General features: G+C 41.9%; 3 protein-coding genes across 3 annotated transcripts; 1 reads left to right on the top strand and 2 right to left on the bottom strand.

Annotated features, from left to right (window-relative positions):
* Positions 1-30: 30 nt before the first annotated feature.
* On the bottom strand, positions 31-5,270 carry si:dkey-6i22.5 (polyamine-modulated factor 1). The gene is made up of 5 exons (XM_053323216.1): positions 5,030-5,270; positions 2,965-3,070; positions 2,743-2,843; positions 1,848-2,043; positions 31-269 (listed from the first exon to the last, which is right to left on the bottom strand). The coding sequence occupies exons 1-5, from the start codon at positions 5,233-5,235 to the stop codon at positions 189-191; spliced, it is 690 nt and encodes a 229-aa protein (XP_053179191.1). The 5' UTR covers positions 5,236-5,270; the 3' UTR covers positions 31-188.
* A 58-nt stretch (positions 5,271-5,328) lies between these two features.
* On the top strand, positions 5,329-10,420 carry tmx2a (thioredoxin-related transmembrane protein 2a). Its single transcript, XM_053323213.1, has 8 exons — positions 5,329-5,594; positions 5,697-5,757; positions 6,616-6,729; positions 8,001-8,077; positions 8,544-8,650; positions 9,382-9,447; positions 9,604-9,733; positions 9,844-10,420. The coding sequence occupies exons 1-8, from the start codon at positions 5,406-5,408 to the stop codon at positions 10,021-10,023; spliced, it is 924 nt and encodes a 307-aa protein (XP_053179188.1). The 5' UTR covers positions 5,329-5,405; the 3' UTR covers positions 10,024-10,420.
* A 45-nt stretch (positions 10,421-10,465) lies between these two features.
* Positions 10,466-21,348, bottom strand: LOC128362475 (palmitoyltransferase ZDHHC5-B-like). The gene is made up of 12 exons (XM_053323211.1): positions 21,264-21,348; positions 18,361-19,839; positions 17,812-17,933; positions 17,387-17,544; positions 16,884-17,056; positions 16,645-16,747; positions 16,398-16,489; positions 15,970-16,102; positions 15,356-15,464; positions 15,065-15,171; positions 13,217-14,148; positions 10,466-12,714 (listed from the first exon to the last, which is right to left on the bottom strand). The coding sequence occupies exons 2-12, from the start codon at positions 18,507-18,509 to the stop codon at positions 12,609-12,611; spliced, it is 2,184 nt and encodes a 727-aa protein (XP_053179186.1). The 5' UTR covers positions 18,510-19,839; positions 21,264-21,348; the 3' UTR covers positions 10,466-12,608.
* Positions 21,349-21,596: the final 248 nt, after the last annotated feature.

The raw sequence follows: 21,596 nt of genomic DNA on the forward strand, positions 1-21,596 counted from the left end.
CTTTTTATTAACCTGTAACCCATTTTCCCATGGGGACAAATATGTTTGGAATTGGTCCAGTATTGAGTGAGAGCTCTGCAGCCAGTAGCAGAGGAACAAGCTGCAAAATAATCCTTTGTACCCGCCAGTGTACATGTTTTTTTAATTTAGTCCATATATCTGCAGGTAAAATAACTTGAACTCGAAGATCACACATCAAAGATACCAGAATCATTGACACCAGAGGGGCAGAGATTTGACTTCATCCTTTCAAACTCTGTGACAGATGCCTGAAAGTAGAAGAAAAAAACACACACAAATGAGTTACAACTCCAGGCAGATTTCTATTTCACATTTCTCCTTATGTTATAGTGCACAAGTATCTTATTGCATGTTTTTCTGTTTTATGTAAAGCACATTGAGTTGCCATTGTGTATGAAATGCGCTATATAAATAAAACTGTCTTGCCTTGCCTTTTGACCCTCAGCAGTACATATTCGTTCAAACTGTACAATAATAATAATAATTTGTTTGCTCATTATTGTGACTTATATATGACTTATATATTAGCTTAATATGAATTCAACTTCATAAAGTTTGATACAAAATCTTTGTTGTATTTAGGGTTGCAAAGGGGTGGAAAATTTCCGGAAAGTTTCCGGTAAATTTCCATGGGAAGTTAAGCTGGGGAATTTTGGAAATATTCCAAATTGGAAACTTTCCATGGGAATTAAGGGAATTATGGGAATTTATGGGAATTAAATGGGAATTTATGGGAATTTATGGCAACTGAGGGTAATTTAGTGGAAAGGTATCATCATTTGATTGATTAATTGGATAAAAAAAGTCCACCCCTTCATTAAAAAACAGAACATTATTTTAAGTTGACGATGAAAAAAGGTGCACAATGTCGCTTGATGTCCCTGAGCTGTTGAAGTTATATTAAATTATAAAATTATTTATAATTTAATATTAAAAATATATATTAAAAAAGCAACTAAATGTTATTATTCTTAATGGTTTCACACACAACTCTGAAAAAATACAACAATGTGTCTGTGAAGCTGTACATCCCTGACAGGGGTGTGTCCAATGTGTCCTGGTGGAGATACAACTCATAAAATCCAAAATATACAAGACATTTTTAAAACTATTAGTTATTGTTATTTACTAAGGTGCAAATGATATAACTAGTAACATCAAAGTTCCACTCCTGTCTGTTAAAGTGATATTTACTGTATAAATTGTGGTTTATTTGGTTTTGACCAGTTTTATTTTTTCCACCATAAGGCTAAATATAGCACTTACACATAAAAATATCCCTAAATATATTCCCATATAATGTCATCAAAACCACAGGCTCAAAAGTCTGGCTTCAAGTTGTTGTGTGCTCTGGGCTCAAAAGGGTGGTCCAGAACTGTAGAAATCATCTGTGCATGTGATGGAGGAATGCACAGTGCATGTAGGGGGCGTGGTCTCAGATAGCATAGATATTCAACTGTACTGCATGATATCTGGTTGTTTTAGTCAGGATTATACTAAAATATTATTTTACACAACTATATTTAAGTTCCCTAATAAGAACCTACCTTCAGTTTAGTAAATTCCCGGTTTATTCCCGTTAATTCCCATTAATTCCCGTTAATTCCCGTTAATTCCCATGGAAAGTTTCCAAGTTTGAAAATTCCCGGAATTTTGCAACCCTAGTTGTATTAATCTCCATAGTATACTACAGATGTTACATCTTATCTCAGTTAAGTAACTTGGTGAGCTGCATCTTCTTTGGGGGTGTAAAAAAACATACTGAATATTATTTAAAGGGAAAGTTATCCTCTCCAGCTCCAATCTCTTTTTACTTAAGTACCTACCTTCCACTCATCAACAGTGGTTAAAATACAATGTTCAGTCTGAGCAACACTCTCTCTGCCAGCCTGAACTTTCTGCGCAAGGGCAGCATTCTCCGCTTGGATCTTTTTCAGCTCCAGCCGCATGTAGGCCTCCTGCTTTTTATAGTATGGCTTCAAAAAGCTGCAAAAGTCTTGCTCAGGAATCCCACTGGGTCGCCTAAGAAAACAAAGAAGAATAATAAGTGAAGAAAAATCATCAGAATTGTAATTCTATAGTTGTACTGGATGAATGTACTGGTATTTATGTGTTCATGTTCATTTTTCTATATAATTGTTAGTGTGAAATGGTGGAAGTTAGCTAACAGTTAAATCTGGCATGAATAATCTCTTCTCATTTTGAGATTAATGCTTTTTTGTGCATGGTACAACTTCATTACAGGTCATAGTGAGACATGGAGTCTAAAATACAGTTTATACAAAGGACAAGTTCAGGAAATGGGATGTTCTTTGTTGATGAACACTAGGGAACACATGTATTGATTTTAGAACCTCAAATATTATAAAATTATATATTTGACCAACTGTGACCTTAGTTTATATACAACAAAATAATAATTGTTAATTTAAGATGAGAAACACACAAAAACACGAATGTTTATATCAACAATATTTCATTTCATTTTCTATTTGTAGATAACAAATTTCCCTTAATTAACCTACTGGTTGTTTGTTGTTACAATTTATTTGAATAAGCAATGTTAACAGGAGATGATTGATGTTGGAATTCACATGCTATCAAAGAGGGAAAAGTTGGTCATATTGTCAAATGTTGACATGTAACCAGTAGATCATGTCATAGCAGAGAAAACAGAAGGTGCAGGAAGGTTAGGGTGGGGCATATATTGATTTTACCAACCATGCAGGGTCAAGATTGTTCTTGGCAGCACTCTCCAGTTTGTCCAACTCATTCAGTTTAGACTCTAACTTGCCTTCTTCAGTCAACCTGCTGATGTCCTCCTTTATACACAAACACACATAAATTAATTTAGACATACATAGTACAACCAGGCAACCAGACAGAGGGCCTACCACTTGTAGTTTATTTTCATAAATATTGTTAATTTCATGTGTTTGACACCTGTACAATCCTCCGCAACTCCTCTATGAACTGCCTGTGAATGCTCTCCATCTTCTGGGGGTTGTTCTTGTACAGTGGACGAAACGTTCTGGCAAATGTGTTAAAACTGTATTAATGAAAAGAGACAGAGCGAAAGTAGAGTCAACAAAAAGTATGGCAAAGTATTTGTATTGCACTTTACATTTCAGCAATCTCAAAGTGCTACAGAACAGAACATTTTTCAAAAAATGTTAAAAGGAGAACCTATGAAAGACATTTAGCTAAATGCTTTTGTAAAAAGATAGGTTTTTAGGTCTCGTTTAGTCTGTGGGGCCCTCAGGTGGTCAGGGAGGGCGTTCCCCAGCCTCCGAGCTGCAGAGGAAAAGGCCCAATCACCCATGGTGCGGAGCTTGGTTCTGAGGGCTTGGAGGGTGTTTATGTTTGTGTTTTCGGAGCGGAGGGTGCGTGAGGAGGTCTGGGGGGTGAGGAGTTCCTTGAGGTATAGGGGGGCATGTCCGTGAATGCACTGGTGGGTGAGGAGGGAGACCTTGTACTCAATTCTGAGTGGGACAGGGAGCCAGTGAAGAGATTTCAGGATGGGGGTGATGTGATCGTATTTGCGTGCCCTCATCAGGATCCGGGCAACGCTGTTCTGGATGTACCGCAGTCTCTGGATGCTCTTGCCAGAGATCCTGATGAGGAGTGCATTTACAGTAGTCCAGTCTGGAGGAGACGAAGGCGTGGACAAGCTTCTCTGCATCTGCCAGGGTGAGTGTTGGACGGAATTTGGGGATGTTCCTGAGGTGGTAGAAAGAGGTTTTACAGAGGTGTTTGATGTGGGTGTCAAAGGTGAGTTGAGGGTCCATTGTAACACCCAGGTTGGTGACAGATATGGAAAGGGGGATGTTTTGACCGGAGAAGGTGATACTGGTGATGGTGGAAGAGCAGAGCTGATGTGGTGTGCCAACTAGGATGGCTTCCTTTTTGGAACTGTTCAGCTGAAGAAAGTTGAGCTTCATCCATGCCTCTATCTCCTCCAGGCAGGTGGTCAGTGTGGATGTTGGCAGGGGAGCAGAAGGAGTGGGGCTTGTCCTTATGTAGAGCTGTGTGTCATCAGCATAACAATGGTAGGATATCCCATGACGTTGCCCAGGCGGAGCAGGTAGAGGGTGAAGAGGGTGGGGCCCAGCACCAAGCCCTGAGGGACACCGCAGGTGACGTTGTGGGTGTGTGACTTTGCTTTGCCCAGGGTGACGTGCTCGGTTCTGTCGGTCAGATATGAAGTGAACCAGTTGTGTATGTTTTCTGAGAGTCCAATGGTGTATTGCAGGCGGTGGAGGAGGATGTTGTGGTCAACTGTATCAAAGGCAGCTGTTCCAGCTGGTCCAGGAGGATGAGTAGAGATGGGGAACTGGTATCTGCTACCATCAGAAGGTCATTGGCAACCCTGACCAAGGCTGTTTCTGTGCTATGGCCAGGGCGGAAAACAGACTGAAACTTCTCAAAAAGGTCAGCAGTGGTTGAGAGGTGTGAACGTATATTATCAATTTTTTGTCTAAAAAAAGTGATGTGTTGTTCTCCTCGGTGGCCTCAAAATGGGATGGTGAAGTGGGTTTGAGAAGATGATTTATTGTTGGCATATGCCACTTCAAAAGTGTCAGTTCACACCATTTGTCATCACACACAATGTTCTATGGTTGCAACAAATCATTATGTTCATAACTGATTGATCAGTCCCATAAACAAAGATAATAATAACTAGATAAAAGGATCAAATACAAATAGAAAACTGAAACATCAAATGTTTGGCATTGTTGCAATATAAATAACTGAAATAGAGATATTAAGGCTTTTAGGAGGACAACTACTATCGTCACTATGACAACCACGACGCATTCGGCTGAAAGTCACCGGTTAACATGGTCACGCTTTGAACCGAAACACCTTCATTCACGTTTCCTTCAGACTACTGCTCGCATTATTTTGTGCCTCTCAATTTAATATAGTTACATGTTATTTACACTCATGACAGCAACGTAAGAGGTACAAATTGGGGCTACTTTATTCGCGGTTTTTACCACATCACCTGGCTTGGCCGATGAACTTATCCAGACTCTTCTGCATCACTTTGTCGAACAGCTTTAATCTGCTCCACCGAGCTTCCGGCTCACAGATGGCTCCGGCCTCTGACATCTGTGACGAAGCTTCTCCTGTAGCTTTACCGGTCTGTTTTTCAGCGGGGTTAACGTTGTCTACAGTATTTTTTTGTGTTTCTGCTTCGGTTTGCTCCATTCTTCCAGCTTCTCTCTTGTTTACGTTTTTGCACTGCCCGCCAAATCTACGGCGTGCCGCGAAGCTCAGAAACTACAGCCAGTTGGCTTGGCGCATGCGCAGTCCCGTCCACTCACCACGTCCAGTTGCTGCAGCTGTCATTTCTTCTCTCGCCCTCTGCCGCAGTCAGCATGGCTTTAATCACAGGGCTCTGTACCTTCTTGTACCACTTACCTCAGATTTACAAATGGCTGTTGAAGCCGTATTATATCGGCTCGTTCCTCATGACCGTCGCCTTCCTTGTGGTCCGAAAGGCGCCCGGTGTGTGCCAACACCTGGCGACCCAACGGGAGGACGGCAACTCCTGCGACTTTGACTGGGTGAGCGTGTGTGTGGTTGGGGAAGGGTTTCAGGTTTACAAATTTGGATAATTGCTTACTTGTCAAAAAGTTGTTGTAATATTTTTTCTCTTTGATACATAGAGAGAATTGGAGATTCTCATGTTTCTAAGTGCAATAGTGATGATGAAGAACAGAAGAGCCAGTAAGTACCCCCTCAATCCACCCACCACGCACACACACGCGCGCACACACACACACACACACACACACACACACACACACACACACACCCTTAGACATGACATGACATGACAAGTGTTTATTTACACTATAAACAGTCACATCGTTAAAAGTGGCCTACATGTACATTTTTTGCCCCCAACTTTACTGAAACAAGTTATAAAAAAACACACATTAACATACAAGTATAAAGAACAAAAAGAGTAGATTGACATAATAAGAAAAGAATGTTAAAATTATTGTGTATAAAGCTTTTTACATTCAATAAAAAACAAAAATAATATACAAGGAGGAAAAAAGAAAGAAAGAGAGGGGTACTGATTCAAATAATATTAATCAATCATTTCACATGTTTTAAAAGTTTTGGTCTTTTTATAATTTTGCAACTTACTAAAAAGCTGTAAAAGACCTTAATATCAATTAGAAACAATAAAGTACACACAGCCTTTTTTTCACCAAGCAAATGATGCTCAGTTTGGGGACCGGTGGGGACCAGCTGTATTAATTATGGAATGTGATACATTTATTTCCATATAATCTGCAGACAGTAAAATGACTATGGACACCAGATGTTTGTGCCCCATAATAAACAAATGTTAAATTTGAACTTAATAGGTATTTGTGACCTAATGTGTAACTGTTTCAAATCCTCGACCAGAAAAAAAGCTTTGTGCTGAGCCACATTCAGGAAGTGTTTTACTAAAAACTTGGCATTGTTGTGTAAACATTACAGTTGCAGTGTTTCCCTGAGTTCCTCTGACCTTGTATCAACACTCTTTGTCCCTCACTGTTCCTCCCCTTTTTCTTCTCACTCTCTCAGTCACTATGGAGCAGCACATAGGCAACCTGTTCCTGTTCAGTAAAGTGGCCAATGTCATCCTCTTCTTCAGGCTGGACATTCGACTCGGCATCCTCTACCTCGCACTGTGTGTCGGTCAGTGGCCTAATGAGCAGCTTAACTATTATTATCCCCCACTTTTTTTTTTTGCATGAATCAATAAAATCATGAGTTCAGGCTTAATCTGAGCATGTCGAGACACATTTATGGAAAATCAATCTCCACCAAGAAGGACAGATAATAGTTTTATTTTATCCATCATCTCCACTGCACTGTTTAGCTGTGAAACATCTTAGCCGTCACGTAGAACCACACTAAAGCCACATGTAGACATGGCTCTCTATATTCATCTAATCAAAAAGCATAGTAGACGTGCACATCCACTAAACTTCAAACTGGACCATAAGAAGCAATGTAAAATAGAAAGCTGAAGATCTGCACACTGTACCTCCCTTAGATGCATTTTATGTCACTGGTGGATGTCTCATTAAATTACACCTATTGGAGCTACAGTGTGTGGACCATTATCTTTCTTCTTTATATTCACCAACAATATTTTTAGAGCCATTTGTTAATATTCATAAAATAAGACAGAATTTTACAAAATTGAACCAAGTTAATACAAAAAAAAGGATTTTAGTTTCAGTGATTTTGTTTTCCCTTCCATTTTTGTATCAAGTATCACTTATGATGTGAAGCTGTGAACCTGTTTTCAGACTCAGCATCATGTGTGTTAGTCTTCAGCTGTTCTGCACCAAGATTCTGTAACTCACCAACTCTACACATCCATCAGCTGGGCTTATATAACAGCTAAAACACATTTGTTTAAAGGACTAGTGTGAAGGATTTAGTAGTATCTAGCAGTGAGTTTGGAGATTGCACGAACTGATTACCCCTCCCCTCATCCCCTCCCTTACAGTGGCCATGAAACTCACCAAAACCAAAACGTGAAAGGCCCTTTCTAGAGTCTCTGTTTGGTTTTATCCATTCTTTGCTACTGTAGAAACATTGCGGTGCAACATGGCGGGCCCATGGAAAGGGACCTGATCCCTATGTAGGGCTCATTCTAAGGAAACCAAAACACAATTCTTATTTTCAGGTGATTTAAAAGATACGTATGTATATTATATTCCATTTCTGTCTAAATTATACACACTGGTCCTTTAAGTTAGCAAACTCATTATTATTGAACTTTAATCATGACGTTCAGTCTATTCCATTTTCACCTCTATTAAAACACCTGCTGTTTAAATGTATTCACTTCATACCTCGCTGTTGTTTTTGTGCAGAGTTTAAGAAATGAATAAAAAATGAATCTATCCTTTTAACTCTTCAATGTAATAATCTATTCTTCTGTGCTTCTCTAGCATTCGTCATGACCTGTAAGGCTCCCGTCTACGTGGGCCCAGAGTACATCAAGTACTTCAGTGACCAGACCATAGATGTGAGTGTTACAGTAGAGACCATGCAGTTGTTCAAATGCTTGTGAATCCTTCATGATAAGACCATTTCGATATAGGACTTAAGTACTTCTCGATATGTTATGTAAGAGCTTTGGAACAACACAACTGACAGGAATCACTTCAGTTCGGTGTTTTGGGACTGTTGTATCATGTATTTATGGGGTAATCAAAGATTCATATGCAGTATAACAAGGACATAAAAATATGAGCCACCTGGTACATTTTTGGACTGTATCCATCGATCAATGACGGCCCAAAATAGCAACAGCGTTGCCTGTTAAGGTTACAATACTACAACATCATGTATTGATTTAATGTCAGAAATTTGAAAATGAAATATTAAAGTGTGTCACTGATGATGCCCCAGACCCAGAGGAGAGTAGTTTTGAATTATAGCTAAACCTGTGTAATCTGTTCTCATCTAATGTTGTGTGACTGAGTCATTAGGAGGAGCTGCAAAAGGACAGTCGTGTCACCTGGATCGTTGAATTCTACGCCAACTGGTCCTCGGACTGCCAGTCGTTCGCTCCAGTCTTCGCAGACCTTTCACTCAAGTAAGACGTGAAGAGTGAGATCTCTGTCTGAGGCTGATGCCTACAGCTTCTCAGTCAGGGTTTATCAGGTTTCATGATTGGCTGAGCCGTGTGCAACATACTACATTACTAAACAGTTTCAGTTATAAATCTACAAATCACCAGTCACACCTGTAATGCTGGTTGAGGTGGCAGATTATGGACTATGATTCCGGTCAGAGAATCAAGGCACTTGGAGAGAGAGATCTGATTTGACTTCTTTAATGAGGGTTTTTGGACTTTAACATTGCTGTACAACATATGTGGGTGTGTTTGTGTGTGGTATTTCCTCAAGAACGCACACATTATTAGGGAGACACTTCATACGCTACCTGCTGCAGACATTGGTGCTTCCTAGTTCTGTAGTGCTGTTACATAATGATGCATGTCGATTTTGAGAGCATGCATTTAATTAAATATTCACTTAATAACTCCCTACCATATTCCACGCTGTATAACTGTTCAGATTTCACTTTAAAGTTTAGATTTTAATCAAAATAAGATGTAAGCCCTTTTTAAGATGCATTGCATGTTTCTGTCAGTGATCAAAACCCTATTTGATTAAACTGGTATGTTTCAGATTTACAGAAAATTACAACACACACACAAAATATACTATATATTGTGTTTTTGGCATTGAGGGACTGCAGTGACTTGAAAAATGGCAGTATCGCATCCTGAATGTCATGTGCTTCTTTTATTATATTTTGCAGGTATAACTGTGCTGGACTCAGGTTTGGGAAGGTGGACATCGGACGCTATGGAGAAGTTTCTGAGAGGTCAGATATTTTTCCTGCTCCGCCACTCTGCATCTTTCTTAATGATGCTCTCGCAGGAATATTGTCACTTTTTTTTCCATTTATGCTTAAGATACACATTTGAAGCTATGATTTTAAGCTCCTGTGTTAACTGCCTCATAATTTTTCCCTGAACAGGTACAGAGTTAGCACTTCCCCTCTGGCTAAGCAACTGCCCTCACTGGTGCTCTTCCAAGGAGGACGGGAAATCATGAGACGTCCAATGGTGGACAGTAAAGGGAGAGCTGTGTCTTGGACCTTCAATGAGGTTTGTCTGTTTGTAACTAACACAATGGGAGCCTGTACCGAGTCGGTTTTGCTTTACGGCAGCCTCACAGTCACACACACATGCTAACATGAAGGTTATTTCATCCCCAGGAGAACATTATCCGAGAGTTCAACCTCAACGAGCTCTTCCAGAAATCCAAGAAGCTGAGCAAGGATCGTGGCCTGAAGGGAGAGGAGCAGAACAGCTCTAGCCCAGACGAGGGCAGCGACGAGCCTCATCCTGAAACCAACAACCCAGAGCAGCCCACAGAGAGCAAGAAAGACCAGTGAGACATGAGAAGCCAGTTCAGAGAGGCTGCATCGTCTTTCCATTTCTTAAAACATTGACATGCCTTACGTTACTGTAAAATCCATATTGTGGAATACTGTAGATGTCAACTCCAAGTTGATAATTTACTGTGGCAAATATCTACATGAAATGAAAAACTAGACCGGAATTCACTGTTCTGGTTTGGTGTGCAGGGATGTTTAAATGGAGCCACGTGAAAGATCAATCAATGACCTGGAGACAATCCATTAAGTTATTGGAGAACAAATGCCTTTTTTTGATTGCTTGTTTTTTTGGCTACTTTCATTACTTTGCTGCCTGTACTAATGTGTTTACGGTTCTCTAACATTTCAAAAACCAAAATAGAGAAAGAAAGAAGTGAAACTAAGATGAAAATAAATAGTGAATGATTAAAATTCATGACGCATTCAATTTTTCATCAGTTTGACCTTTTATTCTGAGAAGACATCTTTTTAAAAATTCTTTATAAGGCCATTTTGGAAATGTCTTTAATGTACTCGTTACAGATATTTGTGAAACTCGTTCCATTCATCACAGCCCACAATAGCGATATTTATTCTCACATAGAAGTATACTCACATAATTTCAAATTGTTCAATGGCCACCATTCTTGGCCAGAGCAGGAAGAAAGTAACACAGGTTCTCTTTATCTCCGTTCAACGGCTGCTTGTGCCATTTAATGATACTTCTTTTTTATTGTTACCACCCACGCATGAACCAGGCGTGCATTTGACAATATTCTCACAAGTATGCCCGCCAGTGAAGCATTCAGCACGACAAACAAAAACCACATGCACACCGAAGGCATAGCCTGGGAGGGTGGAAAACTCATAACACCGTTGTTTGGATCGAACAATGATTGGGTTGAACAATGATACTCATGTGCTTCAAGCGTGTACTTTTCCCAAAAGACGTGCTACATTCAGCCAACTCTGTCGTACTATTGCAAACACCATTGTGGGCCTTGATTGAAAAAAATTAAATTAACTGATCCTTTACTGTAATGCCCAATAGGAAAGACACAAACTTGCACACTCCTCCCTCCTTCCCTCTAATTATCCTGTCCTAACATGGCTGTGGCTAAATTCACTGTACCTTTACAGGGGTTTATAAATTTGTATGTAAATCAAAAATCTAATCTGCCTTTTACAATTCATCAGAAAAGTGTAAAAAATAAAGATAGAAAAAATAAAAACAAGCGTGCTTCACTATGAATGGTTTCAAGGCAAAAAAATCAAATCTCCTATTGCAAACCAGTCCCTACTGGTTCTTTATAAACAAACTTTTTTCTTTAAAAAATATCCATGCCTTTGCCTCTTCTCTTACAAAAAGAAACAACTAATAGAGACTGGCTTGAAACTGTATCCAGAACTACAAGGTTGTTTTGTCTGGTGAAATAAATAAGCCCTTCCCTCGCTGCCCCTATTTGGCTGGCCATCCGTTAAAGGTTTAAGGTTCTACTAGCATCTTGATTGACTGACAGACAAAATATTACAGAAAAGAAAAAAAGAAAGAAAGAAAAAAAACACCACCAAAAGGACATACAATGACCTTAAAGCTACAAACAGATTTTGCATAATGTCTCTAGCATAAAGATTACAAGCGTACATTCCACAAAGATGCTTGTGCTGCAATGATGATTCTGAATTTCTTTGTAGCTTTCAAAAGGTGAAGCTCAATTATTTTGCCACTTCAGGTGTCCACCAAAGGATCATCATTCTCTTTGGGTGACGAAAAAAATTCCAGCAAGAGCTCATGAGTGGCTGATGCAGCCATCAATTATAAAACAGGCAACAGATTTGAAATCGCTGAATAAAAAAAGAAAAAAAAGAATAAGAATTATACACAGTACATCTGCCACCCTCATCAATAGTCGCCTTCAATACCTGACAATCCGACCCAATAATAATCTGCAGGATTTTATACATTTATATAAAACAATATTTAAAAACAAAGATTTATAAAACTAAAATGATACTGTGTTTATAGGTTGGACTCTTCTCTCCGTGACTCCTATTGATAAACAGGCTGTGTGGTCCGTTCAAACTGTGGAAAAGAAGACAGTGACGGTTTCTATTGGTCAACAGTCCTAAAATCCTCCCTCTTAAATTTTACATCTGCTGGATAAAAGCCGTCCTTGCCTTAAGTGTCAGACACCGTTGCCAATACTCTGTGTGCTAATGTACCAAAGTAAAACAGCATAATCGAATGAGCTATGCATGTTCTATACACATATCTGTACCCAGCCGTGATGATACAGTCTCATCAGTCTATGGCTCACAAAGTGGCATAATGGAGACAAATTGATCCTGTGAAAAATGAACCAGTGTCCCCAGTTACTCTTTGTTCAAATTCGAAAGGCTGGCAGAAAACAGTGGCCAGCAGCGTTACAAAGATAACAAAGTGAGTACCAGGCAGGCCTGCTCCTTTAGTCCGTCGCAGCGGAAACAGTCGTTTTTCAGGAGCCTGCGACCATGAATAATATCCAGCTTTGTTAAGAGATAAGTGGAAGCTGTCCAGTGACTTTTTCCCCTCCGTGTGATAGACCGTGAAGGATGTCTGTCACTCAAACCGATATCTCGTAAGTGGTCCCTCCAACGCCTGTCACCTTCTTCACCCCGCCCCCTGGTTTGGATGTGGTGTGATTGGCCAAGGCTGGGCGAGAGGTGGATCTGAGTGGACAGCCATCAGGAAGGGGAGTGGAGGGAGGGCAGATTGAGGTTGGAGACAGAGAAGACAGGGATGTGGAGGTGAGTGGTTCTACTTCAAAAATTACAACAAACAAACAGCAACATGTGTCTTTACCATGAATCTTAAAAGGCCTTTGGTATCTAATCATAGTGAGTAAGAAAAGGACAAAGACAGATGTAAACAGCAGCATGGTTAGGCATGCGATCACAGAGCTTGACACTTAGTGGCATGCTTTAAACACTAAAATCACACACATACACAAACACACAACAAACTGAACCAATAACACATCCAACTGTTGAACACTGAACAAGCAAAGACTGACTGAAAACTGTGGAGGAGGAAAAGGAAGACTCACACAGATCAGGGAGGAAGAGGAGGGCTGACACAAACCAGGGAGGAAGAAGAGGAGGATTAGGAGGAAAAGGAGAAGGAGGAGGAAGAGTAGTAGGCTGGCGGACCTGGAGACGGATCACTACTCACTGTGCAGCCTGTTGCCCTCCTCCGGCTCCTCCCCCTCCCAGCACACCGCCTCCTCCTGTGGGCCGAGGCTTGTGCTGAGGCCCCGCTTCCCCAGTGTAAGACTGAGACTTGCCAAGGGAGAGGCCGCGAGGTGGTGGGGAGATAGGGGGCTCTAGTGAGCGAGCCCCTGGGGAAGAGGATGAGGAAGAAGGGTTACGAAGGGCTCGGGAAGAGGAGTCCTGGTTATGGAGCAGGTGCTGGGTCTCAGGAGACCCAGAGGAAGAGGGAGGGGGCGGACTGACGGCACGCAGGTAGGCCCTGTGGGGGGAGGAGAAAGTGGCAGAGCCCTGGAGCAGCTGCCCCTCCCTCTGCTGGGCGATCTGAGCTGAGAGGAAGGGCGACGTGTAGCCCTGCAGCGGGGTACTGGGTGACACCACCTCAGGCTGGCCTGTTATTGTCGCCGAGGGAAACAAAGCATGAGGCTTCTGCGGCGACAGCTCGTGGGCGGCTGACTCAAACTCTGGGCTCTCGGATGGTGTCAGCAGGCTATCATAAGACAAGCTGCCATTCCGAGGCGTCTGATTGGCCAAGCTTTTGTAGCTCGTGTCTGTGGTGCCTTCGGATTGGAGCGTAGCCAGTGGATTATGTGCCGTGTGCGCTGAGCGCAGGCTGGAGGAGCGGGAGCCGCCAGTGGACAGGACCAGAGAGGATGGGTAGGAGGTGTAGGAGCGCCCAGTCAGGGAGTAGCCTGACATGCCCCCTGACACCACACCAGTAGTCCCGCCAGGGCCTCCGGGGCCCTCACCCCTTTCCCCTCCCCCCCTACGCGCCCCTACACCTCCCCCCACTACTGTGGCCCCATCCAGGCTGCTCGGCTCCGAGCGGTAGCTGGGCTGGCGGCTGGACTGGAGGATGGAGGAAGATGGAGAGTCAAGACTCTCCCCACGGATCATCTGAGAAGAGTAGAGAGGAGGAGGTAGAAGGGGTACAGACAGAGAGGGGGGAGGGTAAGGAAAAGTGTGATGAAGATGAAGAGTAAGGAGGAGAGGAGGAAAGATGAAAATCATCATGTTACCACAGGAATAGATAACAAAACACGAAAAAAACAGTTTCCTCTACAGATTCTAACAGAAAAAAAGAGTGAGTGGTGGGGAGAAAATTGGATGCTTGACCAGTGCTCTACTCCATCATCACACTACTGGACTGGAAACATTGACTGGTTTGAACAGGCACTGCCACTGCATGTCAAAGACTGTGTGTATAAACAAATACATGGAAATACGAGTACAAACAGTACATGAACTACACATTCCAGTCAATGCAGTTTTTAAGGGAAGGGACAGATCCACTCAAAACACACAAAAGACGGCCAAAGGGACACACACACAGATGACACTAGCTGAGACTTACTGATCGACCGATGGCCACTGAATGATCATTTTAAAGTGAAAACAAAAAAGGCATGGTATTAACCACAAAGCAAAATTAGAAGGGGGAGGGCTGAACAGCTACCAAACGATATGTGAAATATTATATAGATGAGGACATGGTGCTGTATCACCCTGATAAGTTACAATACATCTATGGGATACACTTCATTTCTCATTTACATTTATCATTTTCTTTTTGGGAAATGTAAGTTTACGTTGATGCTTAAACAAGCTAATCCTGTAATAACATCTGGAGAGTTTACGTCAGTATTTAAAAACAAAATCCTCATATTCACATGTGTCTGCTTACTTCTGTGATCTTACCAGTTTCCAATCAGGCAAAAACATGCGGTTAACTTCACCCTCAGCTGATGGTTCCTTTTATACTATTAATGTACAGTATCTACATAATATTGATAATTTTATACTCCTCGTGTACCTTGTTGGGGTGTGTGAGGGCAGTGTGGTTCCTTCCTGGGCTGTTGTAGGCTGGTCGGTACTTGTACATTGATGGCGTAGGTGGAGCTTCAGTCAACAGGCTGCTCTCTGAGAAGAAAAAAAAAGACACCAAACGTGACATTTGAATGAGGTGTGTTTGTGATTAGAAAACAAACATTCATCTGTTTACACAAGAGGTAAAACCCTTGAGGAACCTGGTCAAACACTGAGATGTCGACGTGTCAGGACAAATATCTAACTGTTGTAGTACGCTGTCTATCTGCTGTCTCACCTTCTGTGTCAGCACGAGGCAGGCCAGGATACCGAAGCTCCGGCTTTGGAGGAGGTGGAGGCTCCGCGTCTGCTGACTGACTCTCCATCTGATCCAGACTGCTCTTGGACTGGAAGAGAAACAGAGTGAAGTCATGAAAGCAGACACACAGTATTAGACGGTGTGCAGACTGGCTATAGAACTGATAAAAAATAACTTACTAACTTAATAACTATTTAAATTAATCCTGAAGCATCATGAAATAATGAGGAAACAGACGCAAAAGGTCTACTAAAAAAAGGAGAAAACAAATACCAGCAAAAAACTGAGTTTGGCTCAAGTTTTACTGCAACACAATACAAGCTGTACTGCCAAAGCACTGCCTTCATTACGTTGGAAGTTGAGCAATGTAGTTTTATTGTTTTGGTTGCAGTTATTGTAACAAAGGATAAAATAACGGTCACATGCCACAATGGCTCTCTAGAGTCTTGCTTCATGAACTGTTAGTCAGGCATCGATCATCTCAACCAATTTCAGGTTGAACATCCCAAAGTCAATGATGCATACACGTACAATTTATATTTTTTCCAGAAACAAACCTCTACAAGTACATTTTGTTGTGTGTCCACACTCACCCTGGTGCTGTGTCGGTCATTCTGGATGCCGTTGTCCAGGATCTTGGCTTCTAGTTGAGCTTCAGTGAGAGGCGGCCTAAGAAACGGTGGCTGTACTTCTGTTGCCTGAGGGCTCCGCCACCGACCCATGTATCTGAGGGAGGGTCACACACATGCATTTAAATCCTAGTTAAAATGACACAAACATTAACAGCAGGCTTAATCATCTGTGTTGCACTGAAACACAATCCAACACCAGATGTCCCTCACACTTGTGTGCATACACTTAAACTGAAGAGACAAGCGAGAACAATAAAAGAGGAGAGTGGAAAAGTGAGAGGGAGAGAGAGCAATGGAAAGAAAGAGGCAGTGGAAAAAGAATGAATGTGGGGCAGAGTGTAAAAGTAGGGGAGTAAACAGATGAGTGAAGAGGAGAGAGGAAGGCTGACCTGGGGGCCTGAGAGCTGCAGAGCACATGTGAAATATTCCTCAAGCAGCCGTTGGTGAAAGGGTTAACGCCTCCTCGAAACTTCCCTGTCACCTAAAGTGTGAGGGATAGAGAATAACACAATCATGCTGTGGTAACTTTCAAACATGGACACCAAATTTAGTAAAACAGCAAAGAACATCTGTAAACTGTATGGATGGATTAATTGGTGAAGAGTCTGAGGCACACAAACCAGTTCCTGTATGTACCTGCTCATTTGTGGTCCTACCCCTGGCCACCAGTACAATGTGGAACCCAGTCAGACCAGCGACTGGGACAAAAAACAGACCAGCAACACACATCACAGCCATTCTGGGAGAACAGGGTTAAGAAATTTACAATCAAATCCATTTAAGTAAGATATACAAAACAACACTAGAGTAAAAATCACAATGAAAGTACAATATGAAAAGAAAGTCCAATAATTTGCTCTGCATTTTAAGGATACGTAACAGCAGCATGTGGCGTGTCCAGCTGCTGGCGGTGGTGCAGGACATAAACCAGACCGAAGCCAAATACGTTCACAATGTGGGTGGTAAGTGATAGCAGGAAGAGGAAGAAATAGCGATAATTCCTTCTTCCAATACAGTTGTTCACCCAGGGACAGTGATGGTCAAAGTCCTGTAATAGCACAGAGTCAAAGGACACTGAGGGGGAAGAACCAGTAAGAAGACATCAAAGAGAGAGTAATAATAAAAAGCACCAACTGCGACCCATCAAAAATCAGATGTCCACACAGTTTTTACCTCCCACACTCACACGTGGAAACTAAGAATAGCACAAATCTAGGTTGAGCAGTCAAGTCACACAAGAGTTTAAAAAAAAGCTTGAGTAATGATGTAAAATGTAAAATGAAGTGTTGCCAGTATTCAGTTAGATGCTGCCACTCACATTCATAGCACAGCAAGTCCATGATACAATGTGTGTGTGCTTGTGTGTTTGTGTGTGTACCTCCACACAGTTGTCACAAACTGAGCAATGCGAGCAGCGTGGCGGGCGGTAGAAGCGGCAGGTTGAGCACCACTTCATGCGCACCTGGATGCCTCTGATCTCAACTGTCTTATAGAGCGGAGCACGGAAATCATCCTCTTTATCCTCATCCTCCTCCGCTAAAGACAGACACACACACACACACAGAGACTGTACTCACATCGTGATGGCTAATTATACAGTGTCCCTGCATTGTTTACAGTCAATTACTTGTTGCAATAAATTTCTATCATGGTTTTAATTTTGTCTATATTTATGTTTGTGCTGTCACCTTTTCAGTTTAATTTAATCTACAACGTACTAAACAGCACTGCAATATTACACATAATATTATTTGATGGTAACTTTCAAAGACTTGCACGCTTATGCTGTCGATGTATGTTTACCTCTGGGGAAGACTCCAGGGTCCATGAAAGTGGCCATGCAGAAGTTGGCGAGGGTGAAGAGGAAGATCACAGCATTATAGATGGGAATGACAGAGGAGAAATACTCTGACAACCACGGGCACCTGGACAGCACAAAAAGGAGGGAACAAAATTACACTTTGACATGTTATTACCAAAACATCTACTCCTTCAATATCTGACGCATTTTCTTGGTCTGTTGTAGACAGAAACAAGTGGTGATTGCAGAAGTAGGCTCTAATTCCTGCACTTGCTGGCAAGACGCAAATGGAAAAAACCCCAGCAAGTAACACGCTCCATCAACGACTACTGATAAGCCTTTGTAGAAGGCAATTGACCCCCAAACAGTTATAAGAGTGGCTGTTCAATGGCCAGAAATAGAAGGCTGTGATTGTAATGGAGAGTTCACAGGTGTGATTGAAGAACAATATGAATGTGTTGCTGAAGAGAGGGCGAGTGTGCTCAGTAAACTTTCTCTGAAGAAAAACAGGTGAAACAAACACAACAATTAGGACATAAAGATGGACTTACGTGAAGCAGAAGAAGAGGGTAGTGGATCCAACAAGGAAAGTGGTGGCTGCAGAGACCGGGACATATCGGCTGGGTCTAAATGGACGGGGAGGAGCAGAAGCAGGACCACCTACCCCTCCCCCAACCCCCCCACCACTAAAGCCCGGCATCAGAGACAGACAGGGGGGAGGAAGACAGAAATAGAGGTAGATATCTACAGTCTACCTACTGTAAAGGGTGGTTTACAGGTCAGAATGGTGAATATGGTGTTTGTTTTGGAGGAGAGGCCATGAATACAGACTGAAAAAAGAAACCAGCACTATGCAAAGCGGCAACTGAATGGAAACATGAGGGATTCTCTACCTCCAGTCACTAAAACTCTCCTGGCACTCCAGTAATGACTCAAAAATAGTTTTCTTTTATACACAGCAATACACAGCTCTACTTGCATGTGCACAGCTTGTTGTATTTAATTTGTGTGCATAATTTTAACAGAAGCTTATAAAAGCAAGACTATACAAGAGCAATGTGATACAAAAATATGTGTAGGTAATTCATAAATATTTTTGTATGGCTTTAATGTAACTGTATTTGGTGCAATAATATAAATAAAGTTAATCTTAAACTACTCCCTGTCACCAGTGCAACCGTAACACTCTTGTGCATGAACACAAAAGCACAGACACTTGCACACACGACTAAAACTGGAACAGTCTAGGTTTCTTTCCACTCTGTCTTTTCATTAATGCTCGTCACTGTGCTTGAGGTCTGATTATAACTCTCCAAGAAAATGAATATAAAAAGGAAAAGAGCAGAAAATTAAAAGAGGTAGTGGGTGGACAGCCAACAGGCTGAGAGAAAAAGCATGTATAGGAAAACAGGCAGGGGATTGAGCGCAGCAGCTGCTGATGACTTCTGTGATTGTCCCGAGAGGGCTTATTTAGGCACTGGGTGGGTGGAAGGAACTGAGGATGGCTGCAGGAGGGACGGTTCCAGCGTTTCAAACTAAGTCAGCAGGGGAAAACAACTAAACCAACAAATTCACTTTCAAAATTGGTTCCAAGAAGCTGCTTAATGTCAGACAAAAGTCCAGCTGGAATTTGCTTTTCAAAAAGTTGCTTAAAAAAACAAAAAACAGAAGTCTTAAAAAATGATGTCCAGCCTTGCCTTTACTCGTAAAATAGCTCAAACAGCCAAGCAGAGTCGCTGGTGGATCTGCCTTCAGTTTTTATATCAATAGGGGGACAAAATCAACTTAATCCAAAGAGAAGTCCCGTGTATGTCACTGCGGTGCCGCCACACTCGGCCAGGTCTGGATGTAGAGACCTCTCCCACCTCCAACTTCTCTGCAGATAGACCTCCTTTCCCATTCTGCATCTTTTAAAATAAGCCATGTGCAGCAGTGGTGTTACATAGTCTGATACATATTAGTTCTTTATTCCTCTCGTCCTCCCCGTCTTCTTTCATGCACTGCTTCTGTTGGCAAGTTGTGGGAAGTTCCTGTAAAAAAAACAAGACAATTGTTTGATTAAATCAACTGGTTGGTAACTATCTTGATCATCAATTGATTTAAAACTTGTTACATAATTCCATTTCCTTGTCTTATGTGACAGTCTTGGGTTTTTGACTGTTGGGCAGACAATAAAAGTGATACTGATGTCACTTTAAGCTTTAGGATATTGTGATGGGCATTTTTCACTAGTTTCTGATATTTTATGGAGAAAAAAGGCCCTACAATAATAATGGTTTATGAAATACCCCTGCTTCATTTTGCAAGTTAATCTCAAAACTTTATTTCCCATTTAAGACCGAGTTAACCACGAGAAGCAGAGGTTTCACCCTCATTTCACAACAATCAGGCTGACTAACCAGCTTCTTATAGTCCTAAAAAGGTTGCTGTGTGTGTTTATGCATTTCTCATTATTACTCATTAAGTTGGTCACCAGTCTGCTGTTGATAAACACACAGCTCATTGCCCTCAGGTGGTCATGGGAAAAGCCACCCATTACTGGAAATTCAGAACAACCATAGAGTACTCGATCAGTGGCGCACACAGCCATACACACACACACACATACAGTTCAGACTTAATTTCCCCTATCTCAACATGAAAACTCGTCCGTATGGTGTGAACACACTGAAAACGGATCTGGAGTAACAGTGTAATCTGATAGTTTGGACACACCCCTCTTCTCAACAATCATCAGTAAATTACTCACAAATACAAAGCTGTGGCCGAGGTACAGTGACAGTATCTGTTGTTAATCATCTCATCTGTCCCACAACAAATCCACCCCCTCCTCTCAGACTATAATGGATGTTAATCCTAAAATCTCCGCGTCGAGCCCTGCCTGTCATGTCACCGCAACAATTTCCAGCTCGCAGAGCTACATCGCTAAGTGGCCTGTGGAGCAGATTTAATCACATCTATGATAGTTAGTGGCACATTGGCAGCTGTTGGTTTACGTTTGATACAATAACACATAATAGTGGATCGTTTCATATTTTAATCATTCCTCCAAAAAAAAGACCAACCGTTAAACAACAGGCCAGGGCAGGATTCAGTCAAGACTACTGACAATCTGCTCACCCCTCATCAAACTACACTTCATCTTTTCTTTTTTTAAAGTTCACTGAAAAGCGCCACTGTGTTTTATTTCAAACAACCAAAAGAACATTTAGAGATCCAAACGCAACACTTGTGTAATTTTATTAGCTCTTACCTAGCCTCGAAAGTTTTTGCGACACTGCTCAGTCCTTTCCCACAGCCACAGCTAAGGGAGTTAGCTAGCGTCACCTGGCTAGCATGAGAGCTTCACATTCGCAGAGTAAAAGTTAGCATTCGTTGACGACTGGGGCTACAAACATAGCTGTGTTCAACTACACAAACGCCGCGAAGAGCTGGTAAAACAAGCAGGACGTACCGGGTATCAACCATGCGAGCTGTCTTGCCTCTAGCGTGAGAGTGGTATCGGTGCTCCTTCAGTTAGCCGCTAGCTGTTAGCTCGCCCGCTAGGCCGACATCGGAATCCCGGAACTAGTCTGTAGTAGCGTAGCGCAGGTGGGACGCTCAGCCAATCAGAGGCCGGCCTGGGAGGACTCAGCCAGTCAGAGGCTGACGGGGCGAGGTCTCATAAAACGTCTCAAAGCAGTAGTACAGATAGTGGAAACAATATACAGTATAAAAAATAAGAAAGTATTGTTACTACTATTATTAAAATACATTCCGAATGTTCTAATTGAAGATGTCTGTCACT

This window comes from Scomber japonicus, chromosome 8, assembly GCF_027409825.1.
Source record: "Scomber japonicus isolate fScoJap1 chromosome 8, fScoJap1.pri, whole genome shotgun sequence".
NCBI lineage: Eukaryota > Metazoa > Chordata > Actinopteri > Scombriformes > Scombridae > Scomber > Scomber japonicus.